The 23,679-nt window shown below is 40.9% G+C and overlaps 1 protein-coding gene across 1 annotated transcript; it reads right to left on the bottom strand.

Moving 5' to 3' along the window:
• Nucleotides 1-411: 411 nt before the first annotated feature.
• Nucleotides 412-23,068, bottom strand: LOC114433670 (frizzled-3-like). The gene is made up of 11 exons (XM_028402311.1): nucleotides 22,953-23,068; nucleotides 21,109-22,005; nucleotides 7,000-7,196; nucleotides 6,521-6,823; nucleotides 6,157-6,319; nucleotides 5,600-5,899; nucleotides 5,102-5,353; nucleotides 2,584-2,732; nucleotides 2,263-2,377; nucleotides 1,678-1,841; nucleotides 412-1,595 (listed from the first exon to the last, which is right to left on the bottom strand). The coding sequence occupies exons 2-11, from the start codon at nucleotides 21,574-21,576 to the stop codon at nucleotides 1,373-1,375; spliced, it is 2,334 nt and encodes a 777-aa protein (XP_028258112.1). The 5' UTR covers nucleotides 21,577-22,005; nucleotides 22,953-23,068; the 3' UTR covers nucleotides 412-1,372.
• Between the last annotated feature and the right edge of the window lie 611 nt (nucleotides 23,069-23,679).

Below are 23,679 nucleotides of genomic sequence, written 5' to 3'. Positions count from 1 at the left end.
AGTAGAGAGAAGGCTGAGAGTGCAGGTGAGGTAGCTTAACCGGGGAACAAAACACAAGGTTTACACTACGCACTTCCTGTTAGAAGCATTAGAAGCTCGGATTGTACAGTCAGCACATACGATCACACAGCATGTACAGAAGCAGTTTAGGGACATATTGAGTATATTGATGAATATTAAAGAATAAAAGCACTACCTCCCCTTTCAGCCTGGTATATGTAACAATTTCAGAATAAAAGCACTGGTACCTGTTTTCATTTTTAAATTTACAAACAGAATGTTTGAATGCAGTGACTCAACATGCAGCAGCAGGGTGTGTTGTTGTGGCTCGTTTTCTAAAGCTGCGTTTTCTGTCTTACAGCAGCGTCAGTTTGTTTAGGACTGAGCTGGAATATAAGTCTGTGCATGTGCATAAGTCTATATTACTCTGGGTCATTTCACACCACCATGTTCATATAATATCACCCATTTTCTGTAAGAACATTACATTCTGGGTTGCATTTTCTTCAGCTCCCTGCTTTAAGCTCAAGGGGAGAATTAAAGTTTAAAACATCACCACAAATGTCTCCATTTCCCACTCTCTCTCTCACACACACACACACACACACACAGCAAAGCTTTCAGCAGCAGACGGTTTTCACAGTATAAAAATATTTCACTAAGTAACAAAGAGGTCCATAGTTTCATGTAATATGTCATATTTGTCAGTCTCCAAAGCTACGCAAAAACAAACTTTGTTCATTAAGACGTGGAGTCTCAAAATTAGATGTCATGTCAAGATAGACTAAAAAACATCAAGCTATACATCAGATGTCACCAAAATATGGAGGGAGACATTTACGATTGTAACAAAAACAACACTCGGTGGTGGTAATATTCACAATATTCCTGTAAGTCTTACAAGATTTGGAAATGAACCTGGGCGATGCCACACTCAGGACTAAACTAATGTCCAGCCTGCACATTCCCCTAATGAATCCAAGAGTAGACCTGCAGGAAACTTCTGCATTTTGTCTAGTTTTCCAAAACTTCCCTGAATAATATCTTTTAGAGTTGCTGATTAAAAGTCTGAGGAGGTGATTATTGTTCTTGTTCTCAGACTGTTGAGTCAAACAGTCAGGAGTGAGCTCCTGTTTATATTAAAACAATTAAGAAACCTGTCCTGCTTCCAGTAAAACTGAATTTACACAAGATCAGCCACGTTCACCGACTGAACAAAGCTCATTGCCACAATTCTCACTGGTATGTTTTACCTTCAAAACAGGAAGTGCACCCTAAACTGAAGGCAGTGTGTCTGCTGAGGATGGAATCATCCTTTAAAAGGCAGCAACAGCATTCTTACATTGACTTCCTGTGAGAATTGTCAGACCTCTCAGGCACTGGTACCATCATTCTCTGCAACTCTGCTGTCATTTGCTGTGGTTCCATGGGTGATGAGGGTAGATGGGGCCTCAGATATGTCTCTCTGGCTACTGTGCCTTGAGTGGGAGTCTATCTGATGAAGGCTGCTATGAGTAGAGAGTGGGTGGTCGAGATGTGGTAGGCTGCCATGGAAACTGCGCTCCTCTGCACCTCTGTGAACTATGGTATCACTCCTGAGCACAAAGGAGACAGAAATAAGAATGAAGGGAGAAGCACGGGGAGACAGACTGAAGGAGTGTTGTGTAAGTCCTCCACCTGTCATCTCGAGTGCGGCGCAGGCTACCATGGTAACTGGTCTTGCTGTGGACGCTGCTGGCCTTACTCCTGTTAGTGGTGGGGTGTCCATGGTGACTTCTGATGGGTTCATCAAGATCATCTAAAACAGCCAAGTGGGTGGAGGAGGCATGGGTGGAGGTGCCCTACAGAAAGATCAGATATTTTATAAAAGAACTGCAGACATTACATGCAAAAACAGTTGTTGCCATTTCAGCTACAGTTCATTTTCACACTGTATGAATGTGCAAAATGTGTGCATAATTAATGACATGCTTCGAGCCACAGTAAGATTCATTAGCATCCACAGCAAGTGCTAATATTACACATCTTTAAAACACAAAAATAGTTGATTCTTTTTGAATAGCCCTTTATATTTCAGGTGCATGTAAACATAATCAGTGCTTTTGTGACAGAATCAGAAAACTGTCAACAGGCACACAGGACGTCTGTAACTGTAAAAACAGTGTTTCCGTCCTCTGTGTACACTTTTATCAATGGTAAAAGTTCTAAAGAGAGGACCTGTGAAACCAGGGTTGTGTTTTATAGTTGTGTCTGCCTTCCTACCTGAGTGGATGTTCCTCTGGACTTCCTGATGATAGGGGTGTTTGGCTCACGCAACAAAGACTGAGCAAAGTCTGGCTGCTCCTGCAGCACCTGGCGAGACTCATTCACCCCACTGCTACAGAGAGAAACATGAAGGCAAGACACTCAGCAATGGAATGAGATGTGTGAAAAGTAATCATACAAAATAAGAGGAACAAGAGACAAATCTTGAGAATTATTCTTCTAGCTAAATTTGAACTAAATGTTCTTTAGAGGAGAAACAGAAGATTCATCTGTAAAAGAAAATACACAATACAACAAAAATCAAGTGTCCATTCTTACTCTTTGCGCCTGCGTCCATGCAGGAAGCTGGCCCATTCAAAACAGGTCTTCTTACTGCCTACCCAGAAAACAGAAGGAATCCCCACCACCAACATCATCAGGTATTTAATTAGGAACACCACCATAGCTGGCCTGCTGGTCTGCTCCACCTAAGAACAAATCACAATCAAATAAAAAATATAATCATTCAACGATCAACAAAGGGTTAATATCACAGACCAGAGTGTGAGAAAATGTATGGTTTTAAATCACTGTGTTAGTAGCACTGGTGTCATAGAATTTAGATGAACAGCAACAGTAAACAAATACTAAACGCTTGGGATGCCACTGAAATCACTTGTGCATTAAGGGAACCAAAACTATTTAGCACTGACAAGTGTCTACAAGTGCTTCAGCAGCTGACCCGTAGCAACTGCTTTCTGCTTTCTCCTCTTTGTGAAGTGAACTTTTATGTACCACCAGCAGAGGGCAGGATTCTACAGCACTGGATGTAAAAATAATGGGGTTTAATGATGCACACTTACACATTACTGTATCTAAAATGGATGTTTTCAAAACCCATCACTAATGGTTTACCACAAGAGATCAGGCCTGAGTTTTATACACAAGGCACAATAAGGGAGTGTTCAGTGTGTCCATGTGGCTCAGCCGCAAGTCATGGTTGGATCTGTCTAAAAGACAAAACTTTACTAAGGAAACTTCAAGCACACATGAACTGCTGTCTTTGTGATAGTCATCTTTAATTCAGATGTTTTCCATTAAATATGATCCTGAAATTTTCTTCCATGGAAACTCCAAGAAGAAAAAGACTTCGATAAAATCAGGGACCAGAATAATAGGTATGTAATAATTAATCAAGTCTGTCTCACCAAAGAGAAAGAATGTCTCATATTGTGGTCCAGAGATAAAACAAGAAGCCCTGGGCCCTCAGTATATTACCACCCATGAACACACACCCAAACAAAGTCACTTGAACTTGAACAATGCCTGCAGACTTAAATTATCCAAAAACATGAAATTCTACCCTGTCCCCTAAACGCAAACATTTGCACGTAGAAAGCCCCTCGGGGCAAGTAACACGTAGCAATAATGAAATTCCAGAGATACAATAGGACATAAAGGGGGTCTCCCTACATGAGCTCAGACACACAGACTCAGACATGGACACACACATACGGACACTAATGAGTAACATTAGCTCCTGCACCTGCCTCTACCCACTCATACAGCCTGTCAGTCCCAAATTAGCCGACACCTACATATTTTTACACCACTGTGACAATACTATGACTTAATAATCACGAATCACAAACAAATTCTTGGGATGTAAAAGTTTTGCTTTCTGTCAAAACAGATGAAAAGCTTTCATTGCTTAGTGTGTGCACATGTAACAGGGACTGATGGTGTGTGTCTGGTCTGTGCTCAGTTATCTGGTTATTCATTTAGCAGCAGACGGTATAAAACATCACACTCCCACCACTCTTCATAACCGCTACAAAGCCCCTATAGAGTACAAGCAGCAGAGCATGACTGAGCAAGCCCTAAGAGAGTAGTGGGAGTCAACAAGTAGAAGGGGGAGACTGAGAGATGTTAACTGTGTGAAAACCAGTTGAGAGATTGAAAAACAAAGACACACAGGACAGATGATCATCAACTCGTCTGGAGTTGGTCTTGAGGGCTGTATTATCTGAGCTAATGATGCATAGTGTACTCCTCCTCACTGAATACCTCTGCACTCATCCACAAACAATTTTACCCATTAACTCAACTGAGCTCACACACAGTGTTTGATCATTAAATTAATAACTTCAGTTTAATAAAAACTGGATCTTCTTTTGTTTCCATTGATGATAAAATAATTGTTTTTCATTGACTGACAGGGGAAGATTGCTACTTATTTTTCCAAAAACTTATTTGAAAAAAAAGAACAGCAACTTTAAAATTACTGCATCTTTTTTGGTTGTTCCTTCGAACTAACTAGTTTATTTCTTGCCACATCAGACTTTGTTGCCATGTTTTCTCTCTGTAGACAGATACATATAGTTACTAGAAATGACCTGTAGTGCATCAACTGTTACTAATCACACACTCACACATCTTTTTTTGTCTCATAAACATACAGTCTCTGTCTGACCTAAGGGATGAACTCTTTTCTTTCATTTGGAGAATGTACAAGAATAGTTTTTGACACCAGCAGATTCACAATCACAGACTGTGAGCTGCATAGAGCTGTGTTAGGAATACAGCAGTGTATCCTGTCAGTGTGTCTGTTTTCAGAGTCCAGCTGAGACTGCATGCAGATCCTGAGAAGTCATCTGTTTTCAGACAGATGGAGGACAAATGCTTATAACAAGCTTCAACAGGTATATTTAGCTCGTTGGGAGTATAAGGTCTAAGTTATTACTGTGTGTTATTTATAACTATATATCTTGATTCACATGGACTAGTGCTGCTTTATCATCATTATCTTTATCATAACATCACAAATGAGTTAATCTTCACATCACATTTTCTTTACCTTGTACGGACAGGGGATGTGATAGCGCCTGCAGTTCTCCTGCATCCACGTTGTCTCCCAGATACCCCGGTAGGTGTGTTCATATATGTAGCACCCAATCACAGTCAAGAGGGGGACCAGGTAGAGCACAGAGAACACCCCCATTCGGATCATGAACTTGACTAGTTTGGTCTGGTTCTCCTTCTCCAGTGGGATCTCCATACGCACCCGGTTTAGAGCGATGATGCCCACTAAGAGCAGAGAGATGCCAACCTGATGATAGAGACAAATGAGAGGTTGACAGAAAAGTAAAATTATTGAATGAATGTTGATTAATTACCGTTTTCATTTAAAGGGTTGGAAGACTGACAGGCAAACATTCAACCGTCCACCTATCCATTTTTCTCATCCATCTCTACTTCTGTACACACTTGCATCCATTAATCTATTCACTGATCCATCTCACTCATCACTTCTTTCATCCACCCACTCACTCATTTATCTTCTGACTATACTCACCGCCACATTGAGGCAGAGCGGTGCCAGAACAAACCACCTCAGGGCATCTATGTCATACAGCCCTATGAAACACACTCCACTGATCCCATCTCCCTCAATTTTATTCAGGGCCAGCAGGGTGACAGTCAGGGCCCCTGGGAGGCCCCAGGCAACGGCGTGGTAGAGGAGGGCTTTCTTTTCAATGGCCTCACTGCCCCATTTAGGCACAGCAGCCAAGAACCAAGTGATTGTCAATATGACCCACCACACGCTGCCAGCCATGGTGAAGAAATACAGCACCATGAAGAACAGGGTGCATGCCTGAGGAATGAGAGAGGGAGCAATAATTTTTATTCAGTCACATGAGAGTGTCAGTAAATGTTATACAGTTCAAAAAGGAAGCCTTTAACATTAATCAATGTCAGATCAAATCAGGATACACTACTTCTCAGAGAAAGCTAGCCCTATAAATCATCACAGATATGCTGAGCTTTCATGAAAGAGATTTTTCTTAACAAATATAATGGAGACAGATGAATGCAGCAATAATGCTAAATGGAAATATCCAAAAATGCCACCTTGTTGTGTGAGCCCTGTGTTACGGTTGAAGCTCTGAACTGGGCGGGGCTGACTGCATTACATGCAACCCTGTCCTCCAACAAGAACCCCAGAAAGAAGACCAGTGACACCATGACATAACACACAGCGTAGAAGATGATTGGACGTTCCGGGTATCGGAACCTATCAAAAAGAAAAAAGGACACTCATATAATGACCCAATTTAATAAAATAATGAAAGACTTTACCTATAATTAATAACTTTATGTCATATTTATTTAAAATATATATATTTAATTTTAGCAGTTGGTAGAGATTTTTCAGATGTGTTTACCATATACAGCATCATGCTAAATACATTGATATCAGACACCAGACACTAACCTTGTAACATCAATGAGGAAAGTAAGGAATGTGAAGAGTGTTGCAGACAGACAAACAATAGAGACAACTCCAATGAAGTATCGGGTGAAGGTCAGCTCCTGCTGGTTGAAGAACATGGAGGGGCATGGGGCAGAACAGTCCTTTTTGCCCATGAAAGAATAACCGAGGTCTGGGTCGATCTTTAGTTCTCTAGGGCACCAGAAACCGTAATCTCTTTGGACAGTCATGGATGACTGGTCAGTGGGTTCAGAGCCTGTAAGCAGGTCCTCTGGGCGAGGATAGGGCTCATCACAGTCTGGGAACCTGGAAAACAACAGTAATTGTACTACTTGATCTGATATGATGAAGATATGAGTCACAAATGGGAGAAGCAACTGTCCCGTATATGAATTTACAGGTTTAGCCATGTGTAAATATACATTATATATATTCAAGACAACCAGAATATTACATGCATTATGTGCATAACAGATGTGTACCTGTCACACTCCATGTCATCTGGCCAGGCTACGCCAAATATCTCCATAAGTTTGTGGCACTCATCTTTGGCTCGCTGGCAGATGGCTCGACATGGCATAGACACCTTGCCATAAACGGTGCATACCGGAGCGTAGAGGGCGCACAGGAACATCCTCAGGTCAGAACTGCACACCAGATTTACCATTGGATGAAAAGGCTTTGGAGGAGACAAGATAAATGGGAAACCAGGATTTTAATACATGCTAATATGTGCAAACGCTCTGTGACATGAATTAAAAACACTGGCCAGTGCAATACAATAAATGACAGTCATGCAATATATTCAAAATCATCTGTGAATACACACATTTCATCTGGGTAATGTTATATTCAAAGAGCATATCAAGCTTGTAATCATAGTGTGGAGGGAGAGTATGACTAACAGGCGCATGCTGTCATAAATATATAGTAGATGTAAACATACAAATACGCACACACACGGTTAGAGAAGAAGTTACCTGCTATCAGTGGTATACTCTATGAGAGGGCTCATATTTAACCTAAAATAGCCATCAAAGAATGGACTGGCTGTGAGAGCAGGGTAAGTGTGTTCTGACTCCACTGCTGCAACTTACACCACTACTCAACTTTCCATCAATATTTAGAAGCTTATGAAATATGTATAGTGGCAACCATGTTACCAAACACTGCTTTGAAGAAGGGGACAGCAAATATGGACCTCTGAAGGTTGAATAAACAGAGCAAACAAACAGAGCCTGTTCACCTATTAACATCATATACTCTGCTTGCTGTAGCAGTAGTTCAGAAGTGCAAATCTGTTTTTAACCCATCAACTTCCAGAAATATTTTAGTAAAATCAACTGTGAACATACACAAAAAGATCAGTGTCATTTTTTCAATTAAACCTACTAGAGAAAGAAAATGTGCCTCCATAGATATAATACCTTAATTGTTACCACAAAACCCCATGTAAATAGGTTGGTGATGTCTAGACACACAAATCTAGCAACAAGGCAGACAGTCTGGCCAAGAGATCTGATTTCAGAAACAAACCTAACAAGCCCACACATTAGACAGTGAGACCTGTGACCTACAGGCGGAAAGACTTAAATTAATTTAAAAAAAAAAACATTTTTTCAAAATAAAAATTATTTTTTTTAGATACATAGAAGGAAATTGAAGACCTGGTTTATTAACGTTTCACTCAAGTAGTGCACTCAAGTAGAATGGGCCTTACTTTAACATCTCTTGTTTTGTGTAAATTTTCTTTTTAGCCAGAGGTCTACTTCTACACAGGTAAATTATTAATCAGTTCAATTTTGCTGAACCACCAAAATCGAGCTAAATAATAAAAATGCACAACAGGATGTAATGCAGACCAAAAAGTGAAATGAGACTTGTGTAAGTGAAACCAGACTTTGCCAGTACTAACAAAGTACTCAGACTCACTTTAATGCATTTTTACTGATGTGATCACAAATCAGCAGTGATAGTGATTAGGGGTTGTGTATGCAAAGTGACCTGCTTCTATTCTAAGTTTTTATTGTCTGACTGCACTCAAGCAGAGATGGAGCATAACCATCACAGCAATGGATGCAGACTACATCAATGAAACAAAGCACTTTGCTTGACTACACACGACATTGCACTATAAAATATGTGTACATATGACACAAAACAGTGCACTTACATTGAATGCTTACTACAAAAGCTACAGTATGTGCTCGTAGAGCGTGTGAGCGCATTTGTGCAAAAATACCCATGCATCACTGAATGTGTGTGATTGTTATGTGGGCTCTGCGTGGAGTCAGGCCTTGTGAGTATGTTTTGATCGTTCTCAATTGCTATGCTCTAGATCTGCACATTGGAAAAATGCTCCACCAGTAAATGGGAGCAGTGGTGCATGAGCTGTGTGACATAGTTTTACACAGAAACATTTGAGCACATACCACTCAGCTTCATTCAATAATTTATTCCTGTTACAACCAGTGCTTTTTTTCCCCAAATGTGTGGGCACAAAAGGTGGGATTGGGCTGGTAGTTAAAGAGATCTGGAGTGACATGAGTTTTGGTTGTGTGCCAACTAAACAGACTATTACAACAAGTAATAAATAAAGGTTACACTGACTGAAGTGTCAGTGCTTCACTCACTGCTCAAACATATCTGTTGTCTTGCATTTGTGTGTATGATATCATGGATTGCTAACCTAAAGACAACACACCCTGTGTGGGGATATAAATGTACCGGTAACCAGTCCTCAGACTCACTAAAAACAGATGTTAGCAACAGTCTGAAGAACAGTCTGTCACTGTGACTGTCCATCTATTGCATTTATGCTTTTGGAACGAGCCTAAGGCCACACTTAAATGAGTGGTATCTGCTTTCTGCATGAGTGTGTCTGAAGGAACTGAGGCTTTCCTTTGTGTCTCCTCATACCAACTCTGAATGTGTTACTCCTATTCTGTGTGTCCCCATTCTGCCCATTTATCTCATGCATGTGCGTTTACATGTGTGTGGATGTGCACATGCCTGTGTCTGTGTGTAATTAGTATTGTATTTAGTATATGTCCCAGTTATTATGTTTCCCGATGTGTGTGACTGAACAAGGCTTGTGTGCCTGTACAAGTCCTTGCATGTGTGCAGATATCTGTGCACAATTATTCTGACAGTCAGGGCAATTGCCCTCATCTCCCACCACAAAGAGAATATTGATATTAAGTGCCCTATCTGTGCCACCCAGAAAAAAGTAAAGGGGAGTAAAGTAAGGGGAGGAGGCAAGGAGGCAATCAGCTTTCCATGGAGGATAACTGGAGTGAATTGCCTGGCATTTTGTGTGTCAGTTATGTGACGAGCAGGGAAAGGAAAGCGGAAAAGCCTGCAAACCTGGCCTGAGGGTGAAGGCAGACTCCAGCCAAAGCATGGAAATACATACAGTAGAGGAATGAGATAAGGGTCAGAGGAAGAAGTAGATACTGTAAGTGTAGGAGTTAATGTAGTGCATTAGCTTAAAGCAATCAATATCTCTCCCTGTTTTTGGTAATACGGTTCTACAGTGGAATGAGAGAAACTGTTTCCAGCCATTTACAACATTACAAACTACATGCATGTCTTGAAAAATCTGCAGGGTTGAGACAATATTGCATGAAAATGAAATCAAAAAATAAATCAATAAATAATTTGTGTGTGTAAGCAACTGATTTGGACAAACCATTGTAAGCACCCCTCAATGAAATAAGGAATGAGAAGCAGGGTGGGTTTTTTGACACAGAGGGGGAAAAAACTGACTGGTCCACCTCTTGTTCAATAGAGGGATTAAGTTTCTTTCTCTTCACTCCCTCTTTCCACAGAGACCCAGGGGGAAGGAGCGAGAAAGAAATGGGAGAAAAAAAGATTTAGGTAAAAAAAACAAATCTACAAAAGAACGGAAAAAGAAGCATGTGGTTACCAGTTAAATAAGGCAAGCAATTATATTTCTAAAAAACAAGAGAGCAGCTGTCAAGTATAAGGAAAAGAGAGTCAGCAGTGAACAATCTTTAAAAAATGTGGGAACTTCTTGCAGCTGTTTGAAACATTTTATGTGGTGAAAAGGTGCTTTTTCCCCAAATGAAGATGATGCTGTAACATTTCCATTTAGCACATTTATTTTATACAATAATACAACCAAAATATAGATGTGTAACATCTTTGAGTAGTCCGTTTAGCCAGCAGGTATATGTGTTTGCTTGCAGCAGTTTTAGAAAATCCAGTTAGCCAACTCTGCAGAATACTCAAGTATTGAAGGAGGGGAAGCAGAGAGAGAGAGGGCGCAATGGAGGGGGAAAAAAAGAAGAAATCTGCTGTGGAAAGGAGAAAAGAGTGGCAGTTTCCCGGTGGATTAGGGAGTCAAATGGATTGGAAGGAGTGTTTTGAGTGTGAGAACCTCAGACGAACACACACACTTCCTGAAACTGTCACCAGCTTTGTGTTGTGGTCATGTCAAGGTGACATGCTGCTGGGTCAAAGCCTCCAAAAAGCAGCTCCTGAACTGGCAGCGAGGCTTTCTTAAAGCAAAATCATGATGATTCCCCCCGTTTGTTTTGCTGATATTTTTTTAATGATTCACATATGTGCTGACAATTAAGTAACTTGGTCCCTCAAACCTGCAACTGAAAAGGACAAAATGCCATCTTCTAATGCACTACAAGAAGGTACTATTACTTTCACCTCTTTCTGACAGATGAGGAGGAATTTAGATGAGAAAAATCTGGCTTTTTTCCAGCAAAACCTTGCTGAAGTCCATCTGAACAAATCACCCTCACACACCCTCTGATGCTTTCCCTCCTCTCGTGCCATCTCTGTCTCACACCATAACTCACTCTTAAATCAGTCGGTCAGGCCCTGCAGCATAAATGCTGTCAGAGCATATCAACTCGCTTCCATTTGCTCGCTACAATGTAACCTCCCTGCAACAACCACTCTCCTCTAGCTATGAGAACTAAATCCTTCATTTCTTTCCATTTCAGCTGAAACTACTGCATGTCTGCTTCCGTCTCCAGACACTAAAGCCTTTTCACCTCCTTAAACTCAAACTAATCTATTCAAATCATCATTTTTATTGCATCTATACATTAGAGCCAAGAGATGCACTGTTCACTGTCAGTCATACGGTGAACAGTATAGCAATTATACGATCGCTACATCTCCGTGTCCTTCCACCAGCTCACCTCCTATTCTATTCTCAATTACTGCTTAGGTAGACTATTGTTGTCTTACTGCTCCCTCTATGGGCTCCACTTGTACTGGCTAGATTTAATCTCAGGCAACATTTATAGTTTCTTGCTCTAAAACACACACGTGATAAATGTGTTTATAGACAGTTTCACACCATGAGATACACTCTCTGGCTGTGTGCGCTCTCCTCTCACATGCTTGTGAGAGACACAGACGTCGGCCATGAATAGGCAAACTGCGCACACTGTGATGCGCTCCTCCCTAATCTCTGAAAAGACAGTTAAGAAAGGGGCACGGTTCTCTCACACTCTCTCCCTCTTTCATTTATTTGTTCGTTTATCCGTGTCCATCCATCGTGGAGTTGGGAGGACCGAACAAAGCCCTTAATGGCATTCCCCTTCACGTTCACTTCCCCTCCTCCTCTCCTCTTTTTTTTCTGTGTTCATCTCTTTATTTTCTTTGCCTCCTATTTACTCCTGGCAATTACACTGACATGCACTTGTCCTCCTCCACTTCTCCTCTTCCATTTTTCCCTTCAAACATCAGCATTCATTGACTTGTCCCACTCTTTTATCCTGTCATTTCATGTCTGACAAAAACTATTTGGCCACACTATCAGCATGTCTGTGTCCACATTTAACCATCAGTGCAGTGTTTCTCCGCTTTCTTTTCAAACCTTCTGAATAAGCATTGACCATTTCTTAACTACACTATAGACATGTTTGTATTAACATTTTTTCCCCTCTATCTGAAGCCGACTACATCTCATACTGTAAACGTAGCTTTTTAAAGAATTACATAAGCGTTTCTATATCGATGGCAATCTACATTTATAGATGAAAGCATAGATGTCATATCTGCTGATGTAAAGAGACTACAATGACAGCTTTTCACATGCAAAAAAGGCAGTTTGACCAAGGCAGGGCCAATGTCACTGTTACATACAGCAACAGAAAACAAAAAACCTACCTAGTATTAGTGAATAAAGACAAAACTTAAGGACAGTTAGGGAAAGAATAGTCCAGTGCAGTATGGTTTTACTATCATCATCATGAACACAGTTAAAATTACATATTTGTTCAGTCACTTCTGACCATCTTTACCAGACAACAATGAACAATGCATCGCCTGACTTCTTGGCAATTGTGCATTTGCACTTCACGTCTTTTATTAACAACTGATGGTCGTCTTTTCATTGGCGTGGCTGAAGAGCCTTAACTACACGATGCATATCCATGATTAAACAGATTTTCATCGAATCTCTTAAGACAAATAACACTACATATGTATTTTCTCAACCAAATGACCTCATCTTAAAGTATGACTCCCGTTTCCCCATCTTTCTCTTTTTATTTGCAGTTCTTTCCCTCCCCCTCTTCCTGTCCTTGGTTTTTTTCCAGAGCACACACTCATCATCCAATTTCCCTCTCCTCTCCTCTCCTCTCCTCTCCTCTCCTCCCTGCCTGCCTGCCTGCCTCCATCCATTCCTCCCTTTCCGTCTCTGCCTATTTAACTACCATGGCAACAGGTGATGTGAAGACTCTCACCATGTCTCATTGAGGATAATGCAGACACACACAACCACCCAAAGCACATTATAGCACTACTATAATGGTGGAACAATCCAAAAAAAGTATAGCAAACATGCTTGCACAAGGAACGACAGAGACAAAGTGTGAAAGTGAGAATAAAAAAAACTGAGAAGCGTAGGAGAGACGAATGAAATGATAGAGATGTAGATGGGGAGCCAAGAGGGTGACAGTGGAGCTGAATCAGATCACCCACACACCTCACACTATCCAAGCTCCATCTGCCTGCCTCTTACATATATGCTCTGTGACCGATTTTTTCATTTTGCAAACCGTTTCTTACAAAATAAATAATTTCTTAATGTATTCTGAATATAAACTGTGTAAACGAAAGTATAATATACAATTTTTGGGAAATATCCATCATTAAATCACAAATCTGACCATCTCTCATAGTGTGCATTTAGTGTATTGCCTGTGCCTTTGTTAAATCATTACTTGCAAAATCCATATTTAGTCCCTCCTCAGGATAATTACTAAGGACACATATGAATAGTGATCATGGTGCAGATGTTGACTGAAACAGAAGAGACATCTATATTCTGAAAGATGTTGAGGAGCGTGACTTGGATTAATTAGGTTTGTCTGCGTGAGTGGGATGCTAAGGGCGGGTCTGTGCAGAGAAAGAGATAGAATAGACAAAAAAATACTTTAACAAAGTGCTCCACACGAAGCAGTGCAACTAACTGCATGTGCACCAGAGAACTTCCTCTTCTGTTTCAGCAAATGTTTCGAGAAATGCATTAAAAAAATCTTCATATAGTCTGGAATATATACGCTCCTAAAGCAGGAACTAGTCAGTACCACAATAATGTGGAGGCAGCAATGCACTTCTAGAATTCTAATAAAACACTTTTCTCTCTTGGCACTGATTTGAACTGTTTAAATCCTATATGCATTTCCAGTATGTATGGGAGCTATTTTGGGAGAGTTGAGAGCTGCATGTGGCTCAGTAAATGCACAATTAGTAGCACGAGAGCTTTTAAAGCCGACCTGACCTGCAGTATGCTGAAAATGTTAGAGCTGCCTTGTGTTGAGTGGCTTTGCGTGAGAAGGGGATCAATTAATATGTGTGTGTATGTTTGTGTGTATGTTAGAGTAAAGCCGGGCTTAGCAGTAAGAGTTAAACATTGTGCACAAACACATTTCCACACACAGTCTCCAGCGTGGATCATGGGTTCAGATTAAGACCATAAGACATGGATAACCTATATTTATGTATTGTATAAGAGCTGAACACAAAGCGGCTCCACGCCAATTGAATAGGTTGACCACAATACTGATTCTGTACAATAAGCTACACTGGCAAATAGGCCTATTATTAAAATCGTGGTCTCGATCGGGTTTTCAAATGACTTTGATTCTCATGTAATTTTACTAACTGAACAGAGAGTTCATGGTACCACAAATTCAGTAGTCGGTGCCAATACGACAACTTAAGTATCTGTGTGCATGACATTAGCCTTGGTTACATTTGTTTTTCATTATTGGCATGGTATGATTTGAAAGCTTAGATTCTCTAGAAGTCATTAAGCTCATTTGGTTGACAAAGTGAGCACTAATGCACAGTCTTATTATAAATGTAATCCTCTATTATTTATATTCCTTTTAACCATATTGATTCAGATAAAAAAATTAAAATGTGTTTCTATAAAAAGTATTTCACCTTATAAAAAAAATTCACATTTTTCACCTTATAAAAATTTAGATTGTAAAAAGCTAACATGTGGCTATTAGCATGTAGCTGTCATTTCCTATGTATGTTTTGGTCGGTGTGCTTGTTTTCTCTACTTTACCTCCACAACCAGTGTTTGCAACGTTTTCTGTCTAGATCGTCTCTTGTGAGATTTCCAGCAGGAGTAAAGCTAGTGGCTATCAATCTCTAGACTAGGTGTATTATGCAAAAGCAGGATGGACATTACACAAAGTGGACAACATAAAAATAAAAAATAGTCAACAAAATACATACAACACCTTAAGACACAAGACTTATCAGGATGCAAAACATTGTTTCTGTTCAAACCATGACTATCTTATAAAGACAAACAATAAAACAGTTCTGTCTGGTGGCACTTCGATTTTCACTGTAAAGACCTGCTGTTTTCTCATTTCAATTTGGATCTTCTTCTTTATTTTGGTCTCTTGGTGGAATTATAGCCTTAAATTAACATTTGGCACTGAGAAAGAAAAATGCAATTTTGAACTCAACTGTATTAGTATTGTACTGGCTAAATTAAACAACACAATTCAGAACATAAATAATCAAAATAATAAAAAGTTGTTCAAAAAAAGAACTAACTCTATAAACTCTATATTTTCCTGATGCACCAATGTTATTAGGTAAGGGAATTCGCCAACTGCTTCATATAAAAACCTGTATTACTAAACTTATAGCTGGTAGCAGAGCAGTATTGGAACAATGGGAAATCTCTCCAGTTTCCCCTCAAATCTCTCTTTACGAGGCATTGTGAAGCTGGATAAGCAGTGGTGGAAGCTATGTAGATGGGAACAGTCTGCCAAAAAAGCAGCACCAGGCAGTGCCTTTGTTCTCTGCATAAATAAATGATTGCTTCATTTGGGCTGGCAGCTTCAATAGACTCTGTCAGAATGCGCAGGATAATCAAGAGTTCAGCTGAAATAAACAGGAACTTTTAAACTCAATGAGGACCTGTCTTTCTCCTGCAGAATGAATAGGGCAATCAGCCTCTTCAAATTCACTGAATACCATGAACCCACACATACACACAAAACCAAGCTATCACACACTCACAAAAACACACTCCTATAAAACCTTATTCTCCCTTTTGTATTCACATGCACACAAAGTAAAAAAAAATGCAGCAGACCACGCTTGGGCACAACAAGCCTCAAACTCTCTGCAATTTGGCATGCACTCACTTTCTCTTGCAGGGACCTGGTGGCCCAGGGGTGGCCCTTCTTAAACAGAGCAGCCTTATTTTGAAGGACAGGACCCCATGGGGAGAGAAACACAAACAGCAGAGACAGTAGGGTCTAAAGACCTTACACAACCTGTCACTCTGTCAGTATTTGCCTGCATTTAAGTCCCTGGCATTCTTTTCTGCTGCACATTTTCTTCTTTTAACACTTCATCTCTTTGTGCTTCCTGCTTTTTTGTGACTTCACAAAATAATCCATCTACCTCATCCAAAGTCTTTGTAGTCTTTCCTGAAGTTTATCCCTTTGGTTCTTGTGTTTATTTAATATAATTATTGGCATGTATATACCAGAAGAGCAGTATATTTCAATCAGCTTCCTTTCTGGAGTGGGTGGAGTTATAAAACAAGGGTGGTCTTGTAGAGTAAGAAAAGCTCTTAAGCACCTTTTCACAGCATTAAGTTCTGCCTGTCAGTTCATCATACTCAATTACATTGTTGTTTTTGAACTATGCCATGGGCTCCCACAGCAGGTCACATGACTACATTAGCACACATTTTTAAAAACGCTCCTAGCAATGCAAAGAAATTTCTACCGATCTTGGAAGGTCATTTTTATTTGTGTTGAAGAAACCTTTTTTTGTCTTTGTCGTTTATGACTCAATTGTTTTCCAGTGCACTAAGCATGCAAATAAGTTCAGAGAAAGCCTATGGCTATGACTGCACTTACTGTGGCAAAGAGAAAATATGATTACATGTAATGTAGAATGGCATCTTTGTTCAGTTAACTCCAAGATCCAAAGGAAAAAGATTGTGCCAGAATCATCAAAATAATCACAGCCATAACACCACAGAATTCCCCTACTGCTGGAGTGTGGTGTGTTTTTTTGCATCCATCTAAAACAAGTAATTTGTGTATGTGTGTGGGCTCTCTCAAATGTTTAACCTATTTCTGTCAGGAAGAAGAATTTGGATTTTGGAGACTGTTTGTAGCAAAATGCATTTTTTCAACTAAAATACACAAAATTAAAGAGCAGAAAGCCTATTATCACCACAGTATCTTACGGGGAAACTACTCTACTCAAGCAGACATATGAGCTCCAGAGGCCTCGGCAGAATAACATTCAGGTGATGCGTACCTACTCATTTATTTATACATTTAACAAATGCACCATATTGAGCATGATGAGCAGTTTCATTTGTAGCTAGTAGTGACAGAAAATATTCTATTTTATTTGTCTGACTGCAATAGTTTTTCTATATTTAAATCTGCTATAAATAATGGCATGACGTCAAATGACGTCATGCCATAATTTGTCTGAAATGCCAGACCTCAAGTAATGTCACAACCTACAGGCTATCCTCTGGGAACCATACAATGCTGCGGCAGATGGGACAGTGCAGATCATATTCCTATGTCACCGCAGCACGCAAACATAAAGCACACAAAAAATGACCCTTAAGATATACTGTTGTGTAAAAACAAATCAGCATATCACTGGTAAAATATATATTGTGCAAACAGCGGCAGAAACAACCAGCTGTCTCTGCCCAGCTCTCAATTCCTCTCCCTTATCTTCCTCTTCCCCCTCTTATGTTTCAGTCTTTCACACCCTCTTCCCTCAGGTTTAATTGACTATTGTGGCAGATGGGGTGGTCGATGGTCTGTGGGAATCAATGTCATCATTGTGTAACTGAGAGAGAGATTAGCAGCTAGTTAGCACTAGTGAGAGATGACAGCTGGCACCGTTAACCTCCCTTGTCACTCAAACACACACACAGGAAGTAGCAGAATACAGTCTTCTAGCCAAGCTCAGCAATTACACACAGGAAAAAAACTGATCTGTACTCCAAGCTTGTCACTCAAATGCTGAATAACTGGGCCTAGCATGTTAAGGAAGCGCACGCACGCACGCACGCACGCACGCACGTGCACGCACACGCACACACTCCATTTTTGGCTTTCCAGTGTCAGTCAATCCTGAGGACTCACCGAGGGGCACAAGCACAAACAACGTCAAATGAAGCAGGAAATGTTTTTTTTCAATTCATGTTTGTTTTGTTCAAGTCAAAGTTCAGACTACAAAAAAGCTAACTTGACAGCTTACAAGGATGATCTATCTACTTTTCAGGAAAGCCCAGACACGAAAGCTTTGCCACTGAAGCAGAGCAAACATTCATCATGTGATCTGACCCAAAAAGTGACTACAACAGCTGCTGACAATGGATCCAGTTTCATTAAGGCATCTGCAGTGTTTCACGCTGATTTGACAGCAGTTGTTTATTTTACATTTTGTTACAAGAAAGAAATTCCAAAGAGACACACATCCATCGATGCTTCTGAATTAATCACCACTTGGTCAGTCACAGTAATGGTTGGTAGTTGCAGTGTGAATCCAGAGTTGGCTGAGCAAAGTTTAAAAAAATGGTCCGATGGCACGCAGGGATTTAAACAACTGAGCATACATTGTTGTAAACGTTTCATAAAAAACTGCCAAACAGATGACATTCATCCATTTCCTGAAGTGCTAAACTGTTTATTAAGAACACTTTCTTTGACAAAGAATAACCACACACATCTGTGCTGCTGCACAGCTGAATTGGAACACAGCTTAGACTTTGTGAGGGGTCAACTGGTCTGGCATTCATCAGACCAGTGGGGGTTTTGTTACATCATTTCCTATAATAATACAATTTAGTGCACACCATCAAAATAGACCCCAAATGCTTCCCATCAAAAGTAAAGTAATGCCAAATTCACCATCAAGGCTTGATATACAACACACACAATATTGCACTGTGAGCAGCACACACACACACGTTGGTATTATGCAGCCAGAGTACAGTGAGAGATATTATTAAATTTCCTCCAGGGTTCCCACCAGGACTACCACGCCTGGTCAAGGCCAACCAGAGCAGGAAAATGAACAGGGCTCATGTTGCTGCTCAACCATCTTCAGAAAGCTGTCTCTTCCATGACTGGAAGGACTGATGGTGTCAGTTACTTGGCTCCTTCTTCATCTGGGTCAAATCAAGTTCAACAACAGGCACTTCTTACAATCCTTGACACAGCGTGTTTTGACACGACACAAGGGAATTGATGTGATTTTAGCATTTGCATAGTCTGTAATGTGCGGAGCAAATCCTGTGACTATAAGCATACACTGAGCAAATCCAAAATGAATGTCTGTCAAACCAAAAATAAAGCTGTTTTTCCTCACTCCTATTTTCTCAAAGGGAAAAATAGAGCGTCAGACAGCAGTGATCCCGACAAGTCTCCTGTGCTACATATTTTGACATTAACAAAATGTTAGAAATCCCTTTCGGTGATTAAATATTCAGAGAGCAAAACAGAGAATTGCAGCTTGATCTTTTGGCCGACATCTGGTTTTGACATGGGAAAATATTAAGTAAACATGAGCTAAAAATAAAAAAACCCCACAGATTAAACACGCAATGGGCACAGCCGACACTGGCCTTGTCCAAATTCATCTGCCTCTCAACAGGGGTAATCTAATATGCCAACTATGAACAGCTGGGGCAGATTTGATTTAAATAATGACTGTATTTATTCCTCTTCTCTGTTCTTCAAACTAATAACCGCAGTTGCAAGGAAGCCAAAACATGAGCAAAACTATACCAATTAGGGCGTGTAGTGGGACCTGGAGCTACACACATGTGGATGGATGAGATGCTATGGTCTTCAGATTAAAAACAACTCAACCTGAAGTTCAGCCTAAGAATGCCTTCATTTTGTGATTATTTCTATTCTGGACATTTACAAAGCAGACATTAGTAAAACTCACACACCCAAACACATCAAGATGCCAAATACAGTGCCATACATTACTGGTGGTACTAAAAAAATACTCAGAGCAAACAGGTAATTACAGCCAAGTTATTGAGCAACACCTCGCTCTGCAGCCTTTCTTGCTCTCAGGGGAGTAACAAAGGAGCAGGAAAGAGAGGAAACATGATATAGACGGATAGTGTGTGTGTGTGTGCTACTGCACTCAGTGTGTAACATGGCACCTTTTACTCTCTATTGCTTAAAAGCAAAGTTCTTACACAAAGACACATTTCTTTGAAACTATCACTTGCATAAGCAACTCACTGAAATCTCTTTCCGTCCCTCTGCAGCTGATCAGACTGCACCCAGTTTCTGTCAGCGCACTCATTTGTGTCTGCATGGAACAGCAACATGCAGAGAAGATGAAGCTGTAACATGACGACGGTAGCTTAACTGTCACGCCATCTCGACTGTTTTGCTACTCCTGTTCACTCTTTGATATTTTGTGTATCGCTCAGCCAAAAGATTTTTTTAGGAATTTTTTTTAAAAAACAACCTGTTTGTGCCTCAATGTAAAACTAGAGTTTGCCATTTTTTGCTTATCTTTGTATGCACCAATATTTGCTAAAAATAAAGCAAGTAAATAAAATCCCTTATTAGCTGGAAACACCTTGGATTCCCCAGGAGGGTCTGTCTGAGCAGCTTGCTGCCACCTGACTCTGGATAAACAACGAAACATGAAAGCATGGATAATTTGCCTAAGGTGGATTATTGCAGACTACGCTGCTCTGCATTTTAATCTTTGCAAACAATATTTGTTGTGACAATTTCCATTTCAAATGTCTGAGCATCTCTGACACTGTGTCTTTACACTGCATGTGAAATCCTTTTGTCCTTAGCAGGTGCATGACACTACAATGTGAAACTCTGCAGGCAGTCGCTTTGCAGATGTTTACCATTTCGGCACCTTGTCAACAAGACAAAGAGATGTGCATTTGTAGCAGGGATTGTGTACAACTTCTCAAAACACATTACAAACATGCAACCCCACCTCTTTCTCTCACATTCACAGTAGCCGTATCCAATTTCCCCATGTGCTGTGACTGACACACACAAACCACCTACCTCCATGGCAATCGCAGCTGTTTGTTGGTCGTAATGATTCAGGAGATTGGGCATAAAGGTGGTGTTGTAAGGCAGATCCTGGCACATTCTCAGCCTGATGGGCTCACAGGTGAACTCACTGTGGCTCTCTATGGCCTCCATATGTATGGACAGAGCCGGTGCAATCAGGGAGAAGATGAGTAGAAGGAGAAGGACGGAAAAAAGGCGGCCAGGAGCTTTTTGTCTGCAGGCGATATCTGTAAACCTGTCTGTGACACATCCTCCTCCGACAGGTGTTTGCATCTTAATGTTAGACATTTCACCCCAGTGTCTCAGTCTGATGACATTGTCACCTAGACAACCATTAGGAGGCCAAAAGCTAAAGAAATGTAGTCCATTCTTTGTGTCAGCAGTGGAGGGAAAAGCTGTACATCCACAGGAAATAAAGGAAAATCCACAAGGCAGACGTATGCACCGAGAAATGCACATGCGCTGGAGTCCCAATTCATGAGCAGGAGCTTCTCTTTGTGTCAGTGTTTAAATTTGCCAGCCATTGCAGTAATTGTTTTTTTTTCGTGTCAGAATTCACCTTTAAAGCCGTGACTGAATGGTTTATCTAAAAAAATAATTACATGATTTTTTTCCACCTCCTGTCAGCCTGCTTGTCAAAAACAGCTCCGCCTTGTTCCATCCCCAGACTGAGAGCATGTCCTTGAGATAATAGCTCCACCATAGGCCATCTGCTGGAGGTCTCCTCTTGGTCTCTAATAGCTCAATTTTGTCTCTTCTCACTCTATTTCCCAACGTTTTTCACAGAACTGCTGAGCATCATTAGTATCCAAATGATTTTGCTGCAAGACCCCAAATCCTGTCTTTCACATTAAACTGCCACACTGGACTGGATCCGTCAAGCAGGTCCTGCAGGTTTACAACACAAAAGAAAAGCTTAATGGTGGGGAAAAAAAGCTTGGAGAAAAAGTTTAGTGTCTCTAGTATTGTGTTTGACAAGCCACACCCTTCCTTCCCTACCTAAGGATGGCTTAAAACATCTTAAGAAATCTACACCAGATTTTTTTTACCTTCTCATCAACAGTGTTTGCATACTTAAGGCAAATGCTGTTGGTTTGTGTCGGTGTCACATTTATCTTCGTCTGAGCGTTGTGTCAGCGGGGTCAGGTTGCAGTCAGACTACTAAAAACACGTTCAAAGCAAACCGCGACAGCTACAGACGCTAATGTGAGCGTTACACCTGCGGATGATCAGACACTCCCCCGCTCTCATGTTTGTGTGAGGTTGACCGGGCAACTGTAGCGCTCCCCTGCGATGTTTCACACTCGGAGCCTCGGTGTCTTTGTGGGTGACTGCACCCTAAACTTTAGACATACACTTCAGAAAATACGCTAATAAAATAAAACAGCGTCCGTTCACAGAGGTTTCATTCACACATGTGCCAAATAGCCTCCAGTTGACCGTTAGGTACAAGCTAATTTATGAACCCTCAGCATAGCTAGCTAGCATTATCAATACGTAATGAACTATTAAAGTGAACACCTGTGCACCCTAAACCGTAGGGGAACAGCCCTTAGCGTTAGCCCTGTTTCTCAGAAAGGGGAACCTGGCTAGTTTTAGAAAGCACGGGTCTTTAAGGCAGCCCTCAGTGAGGCATCTTCGTTGTGCTGAGGGCAGAACCACACGCGGTGACACGCCAGGATCACATCAATCTGTTTGTCACCGCAGCGTCTTCAGCCGGGCAGCCGCGGAGCAGCGCTGTATGGACACGACTCATCCACCGCGTTTACTGGCCTGTCTTTGAAATGAGAAGAATACACTGTTCTTTTCTCACATAAGCACATTAAACGCTTTACCTTGTGTGAAGAACACCGCGCTGGTTCGGACTCCTCCTCGGCTCCACCGGCTCCGCTCACTGCAGCACTTCGTTGTTCACTGTTTGCAGCTGGTTGCCTGCAGCGTGCCGTAGACCTATCGGGGCCGCGGATTTACCGTGAGCGCGCAGAGGCACGACAGAATCGGCCCCACAGGACGCTGAATGTGGACACACTGTTATGTATCTACTGATCTTATTTCTATATATATGAGAAGTGCGTATTGGCATATTGACAAGATGTACATTTCAATATAAATTGATGGACAGTGGACCACACTGTATTCAAAGCAATGTAAAACCAATGTAGCCAAAACTCAATATTGCAGAAATATTCAGGCATGCATATTTACTCTATTTACTATATTGTGATTTCCAATACACATTCCACAGTGTTGCAGTGTCCCATCAACCCTACATGCAGACCTATTGTATCAGTCAACACCATGTCAATATTTATCCCTTACAGCCTCAGGATTAGGACTGTGTGCCATGATTCCCTTCCACACCATTGAGCACGGCACTAGATTAACCGTTTCATGGCTGATCTGATCTGATCCTCTGTGTCATTAAGTTGTGTGGGGGGTCTGTGGCAGCTGACGCTGCTGGCCCACATAGCCACTGTTTTATCCTACTAATATGACCCCACTTAAAGTAATTCTCCCACAGCAGACCTACTGTATCTACATAAATCAATCCATACACAGTGG

Source organism: Parambassis ranga, chromosome 3, assembly GCF_900634625.1.
Source record: "Parambassis ranga chromosome 3, fParRan2.1, whole genome shotgun sequence".
NCBI lineage: Eukaryota > Metazoa > Chordata > Actinopteri > Ambassidae > Parambassis > Parambassis ranga.
The sequence above is the reverse complement of the archived record's forward strand: the minus strand, read 5'-3'. Positions and strand labels throughout refer to the sequence as shown.

Bases quoted from the DNA above. Each gene is read 5' to 3' on its own strand.
- LOC114433670 (XM_028402311.1), bottom strand. From the start codon at position 21,576: ATGTGCATTTCTCGGTGCATACGTCTGCCTTGTGGATTTTCCTTTATT. The intron at 5,900-6,156 runs GTGGCATTTTTG...CTCATTCCTCAG, and splicing joins CACAGGGCTCACACAACAAG to GCATGCACCCTGTTCTTCAT. The intron at 1,842-2,262 runs GTAGGAAGGCAG...ATCTTTCTGTAG, and splicing joins CCAGAGGAACATCCACTCAG to GGCACCTCCACCCATGCCTC.